Source organism: Merops nubicus, unplaced genomic scaffold (genome assembly GCF_000691845.1).
Source record: "Merops nubicus isolate BGI_N331 unplaced genomic scaffold, ASM69184v1 scaffold23397, whole genome shotgun sequence".
Taxonomy (NCBI): Eukaryota; Metazoa; Chordata; class Aves; order Coraciiformes; family Meropidae; genus Merops; species Merops nubicus.
This window is the reverse complement of record NW_008622723.1, coordinates 55,087-73,989: the sequence shown is the minus strand read 5'-3', so window position 1 is coordinate 73,989 and position 18,903 is coordinate 55,087. Positions and strand designations below refer to the sequence as shown.

Here is an 18,903-nt window from a genome sequence, read left to right as displayed (position 1 = left end):
CCTGCTGATCCATCGCACTGGGAGGAGGAGATGGGGAGTGAAAGGCTCACCCTGGCCCAAGCCCTCCACCCGGACTTCTAAAATGCTACCTCTAGAATCATAGAATCACTATGGTTCAAAAGGACCTCTAGGACCATCAAGGCCTCTCTAGAGAGGAGATATGTGGAGTTCCAAAACTAGTCAAAATATTTTAGAATGAAACAGAATCAAATCAGAATGATTTTGGTCGCAGCTGGGTGTCAACCAATGAGTTAGGAGTTAGGTAACTCCTTGTTTGCTATTTAATCTACTAAGCATCTATTATGAAGGTTGAATTTTCTAAAGGCCAGTGCAAAAGAGCAGGAAATAAGGACATGGATTTTTTGAAGAGGCTTTAAAACTTTTTAATAGCCTACTTTTCCCTGTATTTCCTCTAAATTCCTAGTGTTTTACTTCATGAAAAGTATTTTATACAGACACTGGTGCATGCAAATAAATTTGTCCAAGAAGGATTTCTCAAGGAAATTCTAGGAGTTATTCACACAGATATGAGATAATTACTCTGTGTGGGCATTACTTCTAGAAAATTAGAGAGGCACTTATGTAAAAACTTGCACTAAATTGATATCCCAGTAAAACCCACATCCTTACCAATGCTCAGCATCAGATTATGTTTTCAGTTGCATATTACAATACACGAACATGATAATGACTGTGTGAAAAATATATGCAAGGCTGTCTAATGTTTGATTAATGGTCTGACTTTATCTGGAAGAAATGGAAATTCTCATAAGGTTTTATAAATCAGTGAAGAGACGACAAATTAATAACTTTGTTTCCATAGAAATAGAGCTCAGCTAATTCCATAAAATATGTCACTCTGGTGTTATTATTGCAGCAATTAAAATGTTTTTCCTTTTAGTCCTTTATTTTAGCTTTGTTTAAAAATAACTGAACTCATAGTAGGAATGCAGTCTGTCTTGATGCTTTTGCATAGTTATATAGCCCAGAGGAATTAATACCCACCAAGTCAAAATACTTTCCAACCTTGCAGCACTCCATAACAAAGAAGGAAAGGGTAGATGAGAAATTCAGTAGGCATGTGAGTATAATGTGAGTATAAAATATTCAGGAAAAATTCATACTACCATCCAATCTGAGAAGATGAAGAAAAAAGGCACATTTGTTCTTGGCTAATGATAATACAAATTAAGTTTTCATTTTTTTCCAGCTGAGTTTGAATACACTATACTCACTTCATGAGTGCAGTTCTTACAGAATAAAATTAATTAATTCTCTTTCATTCTTTTAGGCACTCAATAGGCAATCTCCTATTTGAGGTTTATTTGACTGAGTACATTGAACTATACAAAAAAACATGCAACCATTTTCTGTCTTAAATGTTGGAGCATGTGTGATATCATGTCACATCTTTTCCTTTTTTTTTAGGCCAGTTTCTTTTGTTTGCCTAAGTCACTATCTTTAATGACCACGACAAATGAAAAGGGAAGTGTGATTTACCTGTTCTAATCTCTGTGAATCAGATTCTCAGGCATTCAGGCTGTCCAAATGCACTTTAAAAGCTGTGGACTTCCTTCTTACCTGTCTGGCCCTTATCACTTTTCAAGATTATGTACAACCATGTCTTAGTTGTTTCATTTATAATGTCATCAAGTTTGGGTTGTTACATTCGTTATAGGTTGCTGTGCTGAATTTTTCCCCTCTCCTCTTTCTGCCTGTGCCTTCAAGGGATGTCTGAAACATGAAACACTACTTTTCACTGGTTGAACAAAAACATTAAAAGTTAGATTCCACACTAAGTTATATTCACTCAGGGAATATTCATTGCAACCTCCACGGTCTAACTGATGTTACTGCAAAACAAGTTTGATCCTCTACGTGTAAATATTAATAGACAATACTGACAGAAATTAAATTCTGCTATTCTGAAAAGTATGTCACAACATATAGCAGGATAGAAAAAATGGCCCTTCATGCATATTTCAATATATAATATAAAACCTATGAAAAAAACACTGTGTTTTTCAGAGAAAGAGAAAATTTAAGGATATTCTTTAGGGGGAAAATGATCTTTTATTTGTTAAAAATTAAGTTCCTGCTGTAAACGTCTCAGTAATATTCCTTTGGAGTTTAGAAAGAACCTTTTTTGTTAGGGTAACTATCCTGTGTACACCTGAACGCTCGCTCTGATATACTGCCTACAACAAATCTACTCTATACAGCACAGTTTTCATACCACATTCACCATTATAACAGCCAAGCCCCTTTCAGATGTACATTCAGCAACGTGACAAACGTGTGTCATTTAAGAAATCTGCTGGCCAATGATGGAAAATATGAAGAAGTTAGAGCAAAAAAATCCACATAAATATTAATTTAGGACATAAAAAGAGCTTTCTTTAGATGTTATGGGATTCAGTACTGAAAAGACAGAAAATGGAAGAATTTCAGTTGTTTGTTTAACCTTAATTTGCCACACTGACAGTTGCTGATAAACTTTATACTAGGCCTTGCTTGACTGCAGTGTGGTACCAAAGAGGCAAATACTCTGTGAACAGTCTTCCAATATGTGGTCATATATAGTTTTATTTCCTGCTTGATATCTATTGTGTTCAGCACACAATATACATTGCTCTGTAAATCAAAGGTATTTAATTCTCTCCTAAGCTTCTAATTAACTATTATGTCTTAGGTACTGTATGCTATTTAACCCTGGCCTGAATGCCCAGGAGCTAAACTTCTCCTTGTCATTAGGGATTTGAATGTTCCAGCAGCTGCATTCAATCCACGGCTATAGTATCAATGTGGGATGAATTCTTGGTAGACAAACAATGGAAGCTTCAAGACTTTTACAACTAAAAGTATCTATTTTTTCCAGAAATGACAGAAGTTAAAAGTAATGCACAAAGGATGACTCTCAAAGGGTCACAATTATACAATGATTAAAACCACTATGGGCTTTTTCTTCTTTTTTAACTTGTAGTCAAAACCAAACTCTGTAACAGTTTCCATGAGTTGAACTTAAAACAACTGACATGGAGATATGCAAAACAGACAGTGGTGTTTTCTTTCTCTGCTAAAATGTGTTTTAAACACTAGTTAATTACATAAGAGCTTCCAGGGCCAGAAGCAACTTTTGAGTGCTCCATTTTGAAGCTGCAAACTTTATGCCCTACTAATAAATACATTTCTTGGGTTAGCCCTGCAGCATTATCAGATAAACTCTGTGACTGCATTTGTTTTTTATTTATAAAATGCTACCAATGACCCAGGGCTGAATCTCTAGAGAGGCTGGGCCTTAGGCAGGTAGAATTCTATTGGAAATTTCCCATTTGAAAAGAAAAAGAAGAAACATTACTCTGACAGGCCCATTAAAATAGGTGAATGTGTAAAAATTCTCCAGGGTTTGGACTATGTAATGAAATCTGGGTGAGGCAGGTTAGCATCTCCAAGGCAATGCTATGCTAAGTACTACCCAATGGAGCTGCCTCAAGGGATCACATGGATAATAATTATCTAGTTATATGCAGAAAAGACATACATGTCTCTGTAGGCATATTTACCTAGAGCATAATGGTCATAAAATTAGGAAGAAGTCAGTCCCTAGCAATTCACATTTGAACCAAGAATGAATCTGCAGGCTTACTGCTGCTTAACAAAGTGCATAATTTCGCTCTTACTCAGAAACTATTTTACAGAAATTGGCATCCTTATTACTAAGTTAATAGAAAAATTCCAATTGAACTCTACAAGACTTTTTCCCTATTACAGTAATGTTGCAGAGCTCTATTTAGTAAAAATGAGTGCTTAAACCTTCTGACAATTTCTTCACCGAACTTAAATTCCACTCAAGAAATGTGGAAAGTGTGAGTCTGAATGAAGATGGGGTTCTTTATGCCCTGACATGCACAGACTAGGGATGTCTTGCCTTTAAGCAGTGGCTGTAAACATGCAACAGAACTTCTGTGCTCTTGGGAAAGCTTCTACACTGAGATGAAATCCTACGCCCAGATTCAGGTGGAATTTTGTCACTGAACTCTGCCCATGATTTACTCTGTCCTTACTCTGGAGATGGCAAATTAATGAAATATAGCCATAATATTAGCACCTCATAGCTTCATAGCAAGACATAAAAAATCTGTGGAAGAATTACAGCATTTCCCTTTTCCAATCAAGACATGAGTGACAGAGAACACCTGCTCTGGTGTCACCTCAGATCTATACCTGCTTTAAAGACAGAGGTGCTGAACTTCACAAGAAGAACAAGAATAACTAAATTATGTACTTCCACTTGATGACAAGCTTCTGGTCTAGACAGATTCCCAGTCTTCCTGGAAAACCTTATTTTGAGTAGTTGTTTTTTCCAGCTTTTGCCTTCATCTAAAATAACACTGGTCACTGGAGCCACAAACTTACTAACACCAGTCCAGATAAATTTCTGTCAAAGGACCACCAAAAGTTGTAACTACACACAGATGGGCACACGTGATCTAACTTGGCTGAGTGGGAATGAAGAATTCAGTGTCTTTAAAACATTAGCAGAAATCCAGACTACACCGTTCCCTGTTAACTTGCCTCCTCACACAGCATCCTCAAACCTGATAGCAAACTTATTCTAATCAAGATGCTCTTTACCTCTTCCAGAGGCAAAATTCTGCCTTTTCTGAAACTAGAAGAGAACAGTAATGACAAAGTGTGTTATTGTCAAGATCTGACTTCCACTGCAGGCATAACTTGTGACTGATAATCCTATTGTTATATTTCTCAAGAAGATCTGCAATATTGTTTAGTCAGTGACATGACAAATGTGCCCTATAATTTCACAGTTCACAGCCATTCATTCTGAGTGCTGACATGGCTGAAATCATAACGTGGCATGATATTGTTATGCAGGATAAAGACAGAGGGCCTAATTAAACTCCCCTCAAATGTTACATTCATCCTTATTAATCAAGAATTTGGGATTCCTAAGGTAATATCAAGGAAAGTTAAAATTGGTTTCTATGGCTTATTTGATTACATAGAAACACAGAATCTCAATTCTGTCATCTATAGTTTTAATATCAGCATATTAAGTATGATTTATGTCAACATAGTAAAGCAGATGGAAAATTTTAGAAATATGATCTTCTGGCAAGTATTGTCAGGAGTGACAAAGTCTGGCTTCAGGTAGCTGGGTTCCCTGCAAAACTATAAATAACTGGATTGTGAATCCCCAAGTTCACTGCTTTAGGTAGTCTTTAATAATTTAATTCAAACACTTCTGCTATTTCAGGGAGTTTTTTCTCAGGACAGGGACACTGTTCTTCAGGAGAACTGCTCTATTCATTCTGGGTGAAAATTTGCTATCTGCTCTGCTTCCTTTTTCACTAGGAGCTGGTAAGGAAAAAATAGGTACTATAGCAACCTGTTTATGTACATTAATATTTCCCCAAAACCTTGGCAACTGCTAGGCAGAACCAAGAAGCAAGACAAGATGTTAGTGTAGATAAGACAAGGTAACTGTGAGAGTTCCCCCACCTCCCTGCAAGGCACGAGCTTAGCAGCAACTGGTGAGATGGGCTTGTCCTTAAGCACTAAAAATTAAGATACACAAAAGCAGACAAGGAGAGAACAGGCCTAACATCTGCCCCAACACAGGGACAGAGAATATCAGTAAGAAGAGGGCAAAAAGAAACAGCCTGGGAGACTTGGAGCTGTCCACCATTAGGAAAAGCACAAGAAGCAACTGAGAATTCAAAGATTCCCAGGGGCCCTCCAAAGTGCTAAAAGAGAGGTGGTGACAGAAGGCTGTAAATTAAGCAAGCCAGGGAGTGCCTAGGAGTAATAAAAGGACTGAGGAACAGACTTTGGGATGCAGACTACCAACATCTGTTCACTGTTCTGAGGAAAAGAAAGTCCCATAATAGCAGAGCTCTGATATTGAAGCTGACAGGGTTGAAAGTGGCTTTCTTGAATGGACAGCATTAGATGCTGTCCACAGCTTTTATAGGACCAGATCTGGTAGATGTTTTATTTCCCTCAGCACTGGGATTTTACTCCAGTCCTTTATTCTTTCCAGTCTCATCTCAGCAGTTCCCACCAGAGATTTTTTTTTTTTTACCAGCTGCTTCCTCCACATGAATTCAGAGTCAGTGATACACCCACACACTGCTGGCCAGCTACAAATCATCTTCTGAACAGGAAAAATGGGGCTGGAGCTTCTTTTAAGCCTTCTACTCATCGCCCTTCTGGAGTTATCAGTGTGGTCTTGGGTATGAGTGGAGAATAAAGGAGGAACAGTCCCACTCCAAAAACAATTTTTCTTCTTTCCCATCTTGCTGTAAGATGGCCTAAAGAATTTGATGTATGGGGAAAGAGGGGTTTGTTTACTTTGTTCAGTAAACACAAAGTGGATATCAGTTTGGTCAAACAATGACCAAAACCAAAACAACCAACAATGTAATTTTCATTCATTTTTCCTTCAGATATTAATATTTTAATTGCAAGACAAGTCTCACAGCACTGACCTGCACAGATAGTACTAACACTTTCAAGAAATAGTTTCAGAAAACAGACTGTGGTGTAAAATGCTGCTGAGCTAACAGCTGACTACTGAGTACCTGCAATTATAGGTGGTAGTCATATAACATGAGGGAATGGGTCAAGTTCATTCTTTCAGAAGCCATTAAATCCTTTCTGGCCTTGCTTGCTGGATACCCCAACACACACAGCTCTCTAGAGTTATTGTTTCTGTGTTTCAAAATCTTGCAGGAAAGACAGAAGAGGAAAAACTTTTTGCTTCAAGCAGATTGCCTCTCTGCCTGGTTTTCCTTCTAACTTAAAAGAGAGAAAGGAAAAGAAAAACAATGTGCACTGTCCAATATACAGCAACTTCAGATCTAGAGATGAGCTACAAATTCCCAGTGTCTGGGTTCAGGGAGGCCATAAATAAAACTGCAGAGCCAGCTTGAGATGCTCTTGGGTGTAACTTAGAGTGAAAAACTGGCGCTGCATACTGAGAGCATGGCTCAGCCATTCATTTATAACAATAGCACTATTCTTCTGTCTGCACAAGGAAAACAAATCTCCTGTTGTTAGGAATCAAAGACAAGTCCTTCAGACTCTAGGAGACATATTTAACAATGACTAAGTGTGCCACTCCATCAGGATTCACTCTTTAATATTTTCTATCTCACTCTCATTATGTAGTACTTCTGTAAGTGACTGTAGTTTATCCCAAAAAGCCAGTTTATTGACCTCCACCTACAACAAAAGTGTCTTAAAAAGGCTTGGTGTGCAACAAAGTATGCAAAATTGATCCCTTAAATGTTTGCTAAGAGTGTGATTTGAAGTCTCATCCTTGTTCAGAGAGGGTTCAAGATCTCAGAAAAAAATCCTGGCAAGAGACATGAAAAAGGCTTTCTGAATCAGCTTTGCAATTCATGGCTCTTATATTCTCTACAAGTAAGGATGGTGATTGGCAGAAAAGAGAAATAAAAGAAGTAAACTTCCTTTTGCCAGTGAATTCTCCTTAGTTTTCTCAAGTATTTGAGATTTGGAAGAAACTCGCTGAATCATAAATCCTATTTCAGTGCAGTTTCAGCACAGCTTTACAGAACTCGGGGCAGTCAGTTTTTGACAAAGAGGATGCCAATCATGGTTGCCACCAATGAGTTTGGAACATTTCCATTGACTTCAACTCCATAGGCACCAACCTCAAAGTTATGAGGAAGTAATCTAAAGCAAACTGTGGCCTAGTAGCAAATGCTGCCATTCCCAAAATCAATGGTAAATCCATTGTCCAGTGGCTCTTGGTGAAATGGCAAGTAAACAAACACGATCACTTTGAAGTCAGTGTCTGCTAAAAGTTCAGCCTTGTCATCCCCATGGTCTGATGATGTTCAAGGATAAAGCCTCATTAATATAGACACTTAGTTTGCAACACAGAAAAATGTGCTGTATGTAAAAACAGTCTATCCTTTTTTCAAGATAGACCAGTAGCTGTTCTTTGGAAATGCTGACAATAATAAATCTGATTTTGCTCCATTTCCAGACCAGCAGAGCTACTAAACACAGCCAGAACAATGGCAGTGCTATGGCTGTCGAATGTCCAGGATGGGGGGGGTAACAGGCACCTGGATCCATCACATGCTATTTTAAACTCAAATGATTAATCTCAAATAAATGGAGATCTACTGGTTTCATATTTGTTTAATTCCACCAAGTTAATGATATGGTGATATAAGGAGACCAGAGTCAAATAAAAGGATGTCAACTTCCAAGTAAAAAATTTGCTTTCACATTTCTGCAGTTGAGACTTTACCACTGAGACAATGTACCTCTGCTTCCAGAAGCACTCATACTGTGTGGGGTCAGCTGGATTCAGGTGCAGATAAAAAGATATTAGACATACACACACAAATATATATCTTATTTACACGTGTTGCTTCAGATGCTTTTGGCAGTCTTTCATATTGCCATGAAATTCACTGCAGTTTGGGTTCCATTTCTAAGTCCTCCAGCTTCAAATACTACATTTTAATTCTACTTAATGAAAAAGATATGCTTTAGAGCTATAATAAACTTTTCTTGTGAAAATATTCCTGAAGCATGGAGTGACATTGCTTACTGCAAATGAATACTGCAATAGTATATTTACATAAATAATTTAAAATCCAAGAGGTAGGTAGTAAAAGAATATTGCCATGATAAACCATGAAACCAGAGAACTACACTGCTTTAATTAAAAATTACAAATACACTGCAGAAAGCAACTTATTTACACATAGTTAAAAGTCTTACTATTGAATACCCTGGACTTGTTGAATCCAAGAAAGGGAAAAATACAGAAACCAATCTCTTCGTGCAGACAAATATTGAGAACCATAACTGTGCTTAATTAAGATCTACTGTTAATAATGGATTTCAGAGAGGGAGATTCTTCTTTTAATTTCCCAAGGTAGAAAATGTTATTAAATTTGGCCTTTAACTTCTCATTGACATGTACACTTGAAACTTCTGATTAAAATTTCAGAGGTTGGAAAGAAGCACCCAAAATTAAACTCTTAAATCTGGCACAAAAATAACAATGATCCCTGATTAAGAAATCAAATTTCAGAAACTTCATTACTGTTCTATTAATAAAATGTTGGGTTATAATTAAAATGGGGCCTGCTGGATTTCTTTCATTTTTTAATTCTAAAAAAGTTGGAAACTGCAGAGGGAATTAGATACTTAAAAATAGGTTAATGAATCTAAGAAATGTGATCCAACTTGAACAGGGGTCTTTTCTTTCTGTGTGTGATCACAGTGGAACAAATATTCTGTTGCACACTAAAGATGTGTGTTCAGGAAAACCCACTGCTCTCTGCTCCTTCATCCCCAACATCTGGAGCCCAGAGCTCGCTATGCTCAGTGCAGACTTTTCATAGGAAGCCACAGATCTGGGCCTGGTTGTGAAAGTCAGTGTTAATCTAGTTTTAAACACGTATAATTTAGAGCAAAATTAAACTTGCTACCTACATTATTTAGCTGCTCAATATGAGCATGTGGTTCTTGTTTGCAGGATGATGTTTCTACCTCTGCCTTGAGCTCCCTTGAAAAGTTAACGTTAGTAGATCAGAGGAAAGCTGACACCATGAAAGTTCACTGCTAATCGTGTGCAGACAAATAGCTGGAGCTCAAGGTATGTGCTTTTGAGCCTTACAAATAGTTGGAGTAATATTTTTTCAGTGTAATACATTTTTGCCAGTTTGTTTGAGCTCTTAAATGAAATTCTTCTCACTCTGCAAAAACACTTCAAGCTGAAGAATAAGAAAGAAAATTGCTTCAAAAGTACAGCTGTCTTTAGGAGTTTTTACAAAGTAAGCCACATTTTTCAAAGAGAGAAGTAATTTGAATCTGATTCAGATATGCAATGTTCAAAGAATAAATTCAATCTAGCTGTGGACAATGGCACAAATGGTTTCCATACACTATTCATAGTTCTTGAAATGCGTTTATGATGTTATATCTAGTAAAGTAACTAAATATCCTGATTACAAATAATCATCAGCCCCTCCTACAAGTTTTTTATAGAAAAACTAACTAAAAATATTCCTGCAGTTAGATATATCTCTGTTGTTAGAGGCTGAAAATGAGACAAAAGTAACATTACTAACGGTCTGCTGTTTTTTTTGTTTGGAGCCATCTGCATCTCTTGAGTAGATATATACTTAGTGGGAGGTGACGTACATTCATATATATATAATTTGTTGGGGTGAAGGCATTTTTGGTAGAGAAAAATGGAAATTTTCATACTCCATTAACTACATATTTTTGAGATGATGCAGAAAATTGAAACTTTTAATTATCTGCCTTGCCTTTTTCCTCCTTCCTTGGAGATGAGCGCAGTGATCTGCCTAAACTCACCTTCTCCTCATTTGAATTGAAGGCTGACAGTGTGCCCTCTTGCAATGGCATGCTTACCAGCACTTGTTACTGACAGAGAACATCTTCAAGATCAGTAGCTTTCTTTTTTTTTGTAGAACAGTACATGTGTCAAATCTTGTTTAAGAAGTGCACAACCACTGCTAAGTAATGGTGTGATATTAGAGAAATCTAGTCTGAGGTATAGAGGGACAGTGCTTTGAAGTCATTCACACAGATATGTTCATGCCCTTTTATATACAGGGATATCGAGGGGAAATTAGACCCACAGGTAAGAACAAAAAATTAGACACAGATGTAGATTTTAGTTGCAGTACCTAACCTGCTATTCTCAAATGCTGAGAAAAGCTGTATGGGAATTTTACTCAGTATTAGAGAAAGTGGCTGATCTCTCATTTTTCAACACCTCTAAAACCAAAAGAGCAGACCATGTCAATCTAAATATAAGATGATGACATCACTTAATACCTAGGTTTGCTCCTTGCAACATGGCACCTGTGTGGCATTGTATTACCACAGCACAGAAATAATAGTTTACTTTCATCTCTCTGGGCAAGGCCAAGTCTTAGCTTACTATAGCTGCCATGTTTCACCAGGAAACATTTTCTCATCCCTTGAACATTTGTACAGTTATCAGTTCACTGGGGGACATTATAAATGATCATAAATTGACTTAAACCATATGTAAAATAGATAAATTATTTCTAACCATATGTAAAGCAGATCTATTATTTCAATACACATTTTCAATTTTTACACATTTTCTCTGGCTCTCATGAAGGAAGAGGAATAAACAAGCAGGTTAAAAGTAATTTTGAAACACTGTGCAAAGCTGTGTCCGTTGCTTATGGCACTCCATGGTTCTACTGCAGAAATCTGTCTGGAAAGCCACTGCTCTCTGTCTAATGCAGTCCTTTGTCTGCATCATACTGAATCTCCTGATTGCAGGAAAAAAATGCACCATTTCTTATTAAGCAAAGCCCAAAGAACTTTAAGTTCATTCTATATTGGTAGGCAAATTCTTGTGAACAAAAGACATACTCGTTTTCTGGTGGATGAAGATGACACTCACCTGATGGTCTGATGTTGCAAAGTGTCTGGGTCGGTGGCGTTGACCGTAAACACAACACTGCCAACAGGGATGTTTTCTTGCTTTGTCACTTGCATTGGGTTTGGGTGGAAAACTGGACCTTCATTCACATCCTCAACAGTGATCTGAACTGTTGCTGTGGAACTGGGGCCATAGGCTATGTCTGGAATCAGCGGGTCCTCATTTTCTACTTTGATCAGCAGCGTGTGAAATGCCGAAATCTCATAATCTAAAGGCTGCAAAACATATAAGATCAGAGTGGAAGGTGCAAAGACAGTACTTCACACCTTTTCCTTGTACCCCATAGCAAACCTACAGAAGATAAAATTAGCCAGAAAGGGACAAGAGCATTCATGGCATCTGACACTTGGTTGGAGTTTAGTATTAGACACAACGGCAGTTATAAAGAGCATTGAATATAATGAACATAATGGACTTGACAGAAGAAGAAGACATCCCACTATCCAAGAGCATATACTTTTTTTGCCATAACTCATACATATAATTTAACTCTCACATATACATGCTTATTTATGATGTTAGATTCATTTAGTAAACAAAGAGGTCATACATAGTTGCTACTTATGGTAAGTAACAGAATGCTATTTTCTCAACTCCTACTTTGAAATCAAAAGCACCTCCCTGAAAATACATGTCACTCGTCTTAAGAATTGAAAATACCTTTTCTGATGTCAAACAGAGAAAATTCTGGTACAGGTTGCAACCAGAACTACTTTAATTTTATTTTTTTTCAAAGTGTGAGATATGGTATTATCTTCACAGAAAGACAGGCAATATATTTTCATCATGAGACTTGACAAATATGGGACCAAAGATGGCTCTACAGTTTGGCATGAAGTCATATCTCTTACTTTCCTGGTATTTGCATCTGTGTTCTTTAACTGAGAACAAAATGTGGCCCTTGAATTCTAATTGTATCCTCAGTCACAAACAAAACTTTGTTATAAAGTCTCACTACTGCTTGTGATGCTTACTGCAAACCTAGCTGCTATTTAAGCACAATGGCAATTTCATTAGCAACAGGCAGGTCCTTATGACTACAGAAGCAAGGTCACTGTGACAGAAGGAGGAGTTATATGTATTGTCTGGACAAGGGCTGAGAGCCCACTCCATAGTTTGGAGTAGCTTATCCTTGCCATGCCTTCTCTTACGCAGTAAATCCAATGGGGGAACCTTACAGTAACAATACAGCACAACAGCAAATTCTTCTTACTTTGACAACAGAGAGCATTCCCTCGTTAGTCTGGGGATTAGTATGGATTTCAAAACTCTGTCCTGGATTTCCATTAATGATGGTGTAGACAGCTCTCCACGCTCCTGTTGCTGGGTCATCTCGGTCACCAACAGTTAAGTTCACGATCACACCCGTGACTCCCTCCTTTACTGTGGCTTGAAACTAGAAAAAAAAATAAATAGAGGAAATTGTTAAATAGTTACTATTTTCAATTAATGACCACACACACATGAAATACCCAAGCCACGTTAATAATTTATCACAACAGGAGACAAATGTAATCCTTGACTGAAATGGAACTTTATAGGCTTTAAATAATACATTCTCACTCATGAAAGATAAGGGAGCACGTTAGAGCTGCTCTTCATTTACTAGGTGGCAGATAAACAGCAGTGTGATAGGAATCAAGCTTTGGAAGGTTCTGATCACAAGAAGACAGTTCATCTCACGTTACTGGAGAAGTGAATCCTGAAAATGCAGTGTTGAATAGGTGCACATGCTGGCAGGAAGGGAGCCATACTCATGGCTAGGCAGAGAAGGAAGCTGACTGATAGAGCCCATCCTTGCCCTTGGATGGACTACTATTTACAAATAATCCAGTTTTGTGTTTCAAACTATTCTTTTCATAAATTACACTACCCATATTATTGTTTTACTATGCAATCAATAGATAAAATATTCTTCACAAAAAATATTCCCATACTGTTTATTGGAGGGGTTGCTCTACAAGAATCAAAAATAATTGGACCTTGTGCTACCACTTTGCATAACTAAAAGTCAGTGTTACTTCCTTTTTTCAGCAGAAGAATTTTTAATGACCTTGTGAAGTTTTTTGCACCACTGTACTGCTCAGCTAGCTACAAAGAAAATTCTAATTTACTACCCAGACAGTGTATAACATCATTCTTATTTATGTAGGAAAAACATTAAACCATTGGAAAAGCTTGTAAGGGTCAGACTTAATAATACTCCTCACCTTTCAAGTACTTGAGGCTGATGTGCTAAAAGCACTGTATATAAGAGTGATAAGATAATACCTGTTTTATAGATGGATAAACCATAATGATAACATACCTAATCCTGAGAAGTGCTGAACATCAGCAGTACGCTTATAGATCATTAGGACATCTTAGCATTTTTAGGGATTAAGCCTTCAAAAGTGCAAAATTACAGACTTTAATGACAGTAAAGGGCTTTGCTGTACGTGCACTGCTTAAAAGCTACGTTGCTGTTGACAAGATATCACCCAAGGGCAAAAAGTCATCTAAGCAGCTTCAAGACCTGAATGGAGTAAATGCCTTTTGCTCTGTCTTATAGGACACATGAAGTCAAAACAGTACAGAAGATCTTATGACAATTTTAAGTCCAGAAGATTAGACATTTTATTAATATAAAGATTTCACAATCTGCAATTTCACATTTCTACATATTAATATATAGATTTCACAATCTGGACAGAGTAGGTGAAATGGATTTTCTCCTAGTAAAATACAGAGGAGATGACGATGTCTTCTCCTGTGTTCAGTAATCATTTATTTAATTTCTTCAAGTAGATTTGACATATGTTTCCAAATAGAACTTTTCCCATTTAGCTCTATAATTTGAATGTATGCATTCAGTTCAAGCTTTCTAACCTCAAACCTGATTTTAGAAAAGGATGACATTAATGATTGGCTAATTCTATTCTCTTTGGTATATTTAACAAAGAATTTAAAGAGTCTTTTGATTTTGATGGTTAATATGTAACAGGTTGTGATTGAGCTTTGTTTAAGACAGATCATTAAGCTCATATGCAGTTTAATTAACTCTGAATGATAATATTTTTGCTTGCTTTGAAACAAAACAAAAGAAAAGCTAAATTAAGGATTTTGGAAATAACAGAGGACTGATTACCAAGATCGTACTCCTCCTTGCTCAGCAAAATGTTGTCACTGAAAGTACACATGGACACCTCTTACTCTAATTGAAAATAAGCCATTAGCCTGATTGATATGTTTGTATTATTTCACATTGTCTCAGTTTGAGCATGTATAAAATGAGACATTAGAAACAGAAGTATTTTTCCCAAGTATTCAGTATCAAACAATTCCTATTTAGCTATGTAAAAAGGTTACTAGACTTCTAGGTACCTAATCATAAAATCCAACCTTTAGATTTGACTGGACATCTGCTCCTAATTCATATTGATACTTCTGAAAAATCTTTTCCTTAATCCACTAGTCTGCTTCAATCAAGTGTTCAATAGTCCCTGGATCACCTTGGGAACAGCAATACCTGCTAGGGTAAAATATTTAAAGATCTGGCTATTTTATTCAGACACATAGTGAAGCCAGTGAGATAAGTTTATTTTGCTGTGTGCTTCCCCCCAACAACATGACCTTTATTTCCTTTAATCCTGCTCAAGTGATAACCACCAGTGGTGGTCATAACAAACATGCCTAAGCCGTGTGGTTTTGGGGGAAACAGATAATGACACAATAGCCAAGGGCTGTTATGAGCAATGTGCCCACCCAATCACAGAACTGGTCAGTGTGTGACTCAAAGCAAATTTGGAAGAAACTAACATCTGTATTCGGTATATAAATATGACTATAAGTCAATTATCTTACTCTGTAAATAGTGGGCAGCCCGAGGCTCACTGAGCTCTCCTGCACGACAGTGGGCTGCACGCCAGGATCTCTTCTTGAGTAGGGACAACTCTCAAGGTTACTCCTCAAGGCTAAGAGAACTCTTATCATGTCAGATTCTCAGTAAGTGAATTTGGAGTAAGTGCAGGGAAGAAACTAACATCTGTATTCGGTATGTAAATACGACTGTAAGTCAATTATCTTCCTCTGTAAATAGTGGGCAGCCCGAAGCCCACTGAGGTCTCCTGCACAACAGTGGGCTGCACGCCAGGATCTCTTCTTGAGTAGGGACAACTCTCAAGGTTACTCCTCAAGGCTAAGAGAACTCTTATCATGTCAGATTCTCAGTAAGTGAATTTGGAGTAAGTGCAGTGAAACTTTGAAATCTTAGCTAAGTGACATAAAGGACTGATGGCACATATATAACCATTTAGACATAAGCCGTCAGTCACGTCTGGGACTGAGTCTGGATCCAGCTGCACCTGGAGTTTAGAAGTCAAAGGGGTCCATGCTGAATCCCATGACTCAACGTGAGGGTCTCTCTGACAGTTTTGTCTGACCCTGCCCTCCGTGCAGTAAAGACAACTCTCAAGGTTACTCCTCAAGGCTGAGAGAACTCTTATCATGTCAGATTCTCAGTAAGTGAGTTTGGAATAAATGCAATGAAACTTTGAAATCTACACCTTGCCATCCAGTTTTCTAACCACTGTTGCATTGACCATTGAACTTTATTAACTCACTGTTTTATAGCAGTAAACACACTGCTGCACCTCTCTTACAAGTGAAGTGCATGACTCCACCTGCAGCATATGCTCACTCCACCAGTGCCTGACTGTGATGGAAAAGGCTGCCATGGTGTGCCAGCCAGTTCAAAATACACTGAATGTCAGTTTAAGGATATCTGCTTTGAGTATATCTCACCTGGGGCTGGCTTTCTTCTGCCTTCCTTTTCCCTTCTTATTTAGGAAGGGCTCTCATTAGCTTCAACTGCAGTGAGGCAGCAGTGCAGAGAGGGCACATAGACTTGCTGGGGGCATAAAGCTGCAGAGCTGCTAACTTCTGCAGATCAAGGAGATGGCAATGTCCACAGGAACAGGCTGTGCCACACCAAATAGTTCCAGACGTAGGGGTACACTCACCCCTAGCATCCATTGCATTTTAGAAATGACCATAACAACACAGAGGGTATTTGAAGCTGTCTGAAATGTTAGTCTCAGATCTGTTCAAGACGGATGAAAAAGCAGAATGACCAAATTACAGTTGTTTTCACATGGGAGTACTCTAAATTTATAATATGAAAAGTGTAATGAGTCACAGATTTGTGATTGCAGGAGACAAATATAGTGTATATCATCTGGAAGGTGAAGTCTTTCTACCTGTCCAACCATTTCTATATAAAGAATAGACTTCCTAGTATTTAGAAAAATCTCTTGTATTTATACCTGGTCCCTTTCAAAAAGAAAAGCAATGAAGGGAATTTCAAAACTATGAAAGGAGAAAAAAGGAATTAGACATGGAAACAGAGAAAAGATACCCACAGGTTCATGATATTTCAAATGAAAGGTTTACTTTCTCCAAACACAGTGCTTAACTGGGAGAGTCTGATCCAGTGTGCTAAAATAAAACCCCATAGTGGCTAACACATATAATTGGATCACAAGTTAATTGATTTTACTCTTTTTAAATATCTGCACATCCCCTAAGCACCACTATAAATTAAGAATAAAATAGATGAGTTCAGTACTTTATTTAAACTGCTATCATCTGGACCCATATTAAAAATAAAAACTTCGAAGGCAAATACCCTGGGCCAGAGTTTCATTAGGCTGGAAGGAGCTATGCTCGTTTACTACTACTGAACATCTGAATATGTAAGGTTAACTTACTCTGTGGAATGATATGTCATATTGTCAGTTATTGTGCTTACCATGCATACAGCCTAGAAATTTGAGTAATTCTGTCATGTTTAGAGTTTTATAAATATAAGGAGGAAAAAAAAATCTGATTCCCCTTTTTCTGCACCCAAAAGCTTATGAAAAAATGCAGAAAGACAGACAACAAACTAATAGCATCTTGAAGGAAACAATAAATGAACAGCAGCCAGCAGTCTACACTTAATCACTAGGGGTTGTAGACAAATTAGACTTTTGAAAGGGAACTGTAATACACCAGGGAAATATAGCGATGGATGGAGATGAAGAGCTCCTCCAAGAGTGTGAGGGTAGCTGGTGAGAAGGGACAAATAGACTTGAAAACATAATGGGTGAGCAATGTTTCCTGGCATGGTGGACTCGTGGGAAGCAGGTAACGACCACTGGACATTCTTGTGATTCATTGCCAAGGCAGTTCCACCAGGCATGGAGGTCCCCAAGGGTGCAAACACACAGCTTATGTTTCTTACAACAAAGGACTCAGTAAATGGAGGGCAAAGAGACAAATAACATTCAAAACAACTGTGTTACAATACAGTCTATGTAACAGCACCCAGCACAGTTCTGAGCTGAGGAGATAATGATTCAGCAGTCAAACTCTGCTCCTCCCATCCCTGGATCTTGTAAACCTGATCCAACTGTGCGCAAAGCTTGAGAACATAAAATGAAAAATTACGGTTCCGAGCTGGAAGGACTTTTATCTGAGTATAGGAAGTTCAAGATGGCAGGTATCTAAATGAGAATAGCTAAACCTGCATCAAAGGCTAGCTAAAAGGAGAAGTCAAGTGGGGAAACAAACAAATAGAATCACAGCTTAATTTTAGTAGCTGTTTCCTGGCAGAGCCAGGATATATTATAACTCTGAGCCAAATCCTCTCCCACGCTGGGCTTTGTGGTGAACTGGTGGGACGCTACAGTGACAGCTCTCACTGAACAGCAAAATGGTTCTGTATGATCTCAAGAAAAAACTCTTTTGTCAGATTTCCACCATGGGGCAGATACATGAATTTGAGACTTTTACACTTGATATTTTACACTTTGTAAAATATGAGCACCTGAGAACCCAGGCACTCGCCCCATCTCAGCCTCAAACAAAACTGGAAATGATGACTAACCTGTATGAAAAAGATTCTTACCTCACAGCCTTATTTAAAACTTCTGTAGTAAGTGAAATTTTATCTACTGGCTTCTCAGAACACAGAGGAACAAATGAATTTAACTGCATCAGTATCACCTGAATGTCTACGGTCCATCAAGAGTATGAGCAAGCAGCAATAACCTTAATACCTTTAGGAAGCCACCAAAAAACTGCCTCAGAACAGGGCAGCAATATACTCAGGCTAAAGAGCTGCCACGAGCAGCAACCTCTATGCGAGATAAACGTGTCTGGGGTTGGTGATCACTACCCCACGGCTCATTAAAATTCTGCGTGCTGTGATTCCCAGTCAAGAGCAAACAAATTAAAACTGCATGTCAGTTTGCATTTATCAGGGCATATTCCAGTTGAAGGTATTCTGTGCTACTATCATGTGTTTGTTTCCTCATCTATATATCATAAACGATGAAAAATAATGGGATATATTAATTTAC

General features: G+C 37.8%; 1 protein-coding gene across 1 annotated transcript in view; it reads right to left on the bottom strand.

Moving 5' to 3' along the window:
* The window catches only part of CDH13 (cadherin 13), a gene marked incomplete at its 5' end in the record, with an annotated part of 88,167 nt that overhangs the window by 43,180 nt on the left and 26,084 nt on the right, over positions 1-18,903 (bottom strand). The window contains 2 exons of the mRNA XM_008944895.1: positions 11,483-11,736; positions 12,735-12,917. Of these exons, the coding sequence (XP_008943143.1) occupies positions 11,483-11,736; positions 12,735-12,917 (437 nt within the window). The remainder of the gene's footprint in view (positions 1-11,482; positions 11,737-12,734; positions 12,918-18,903) is intronic.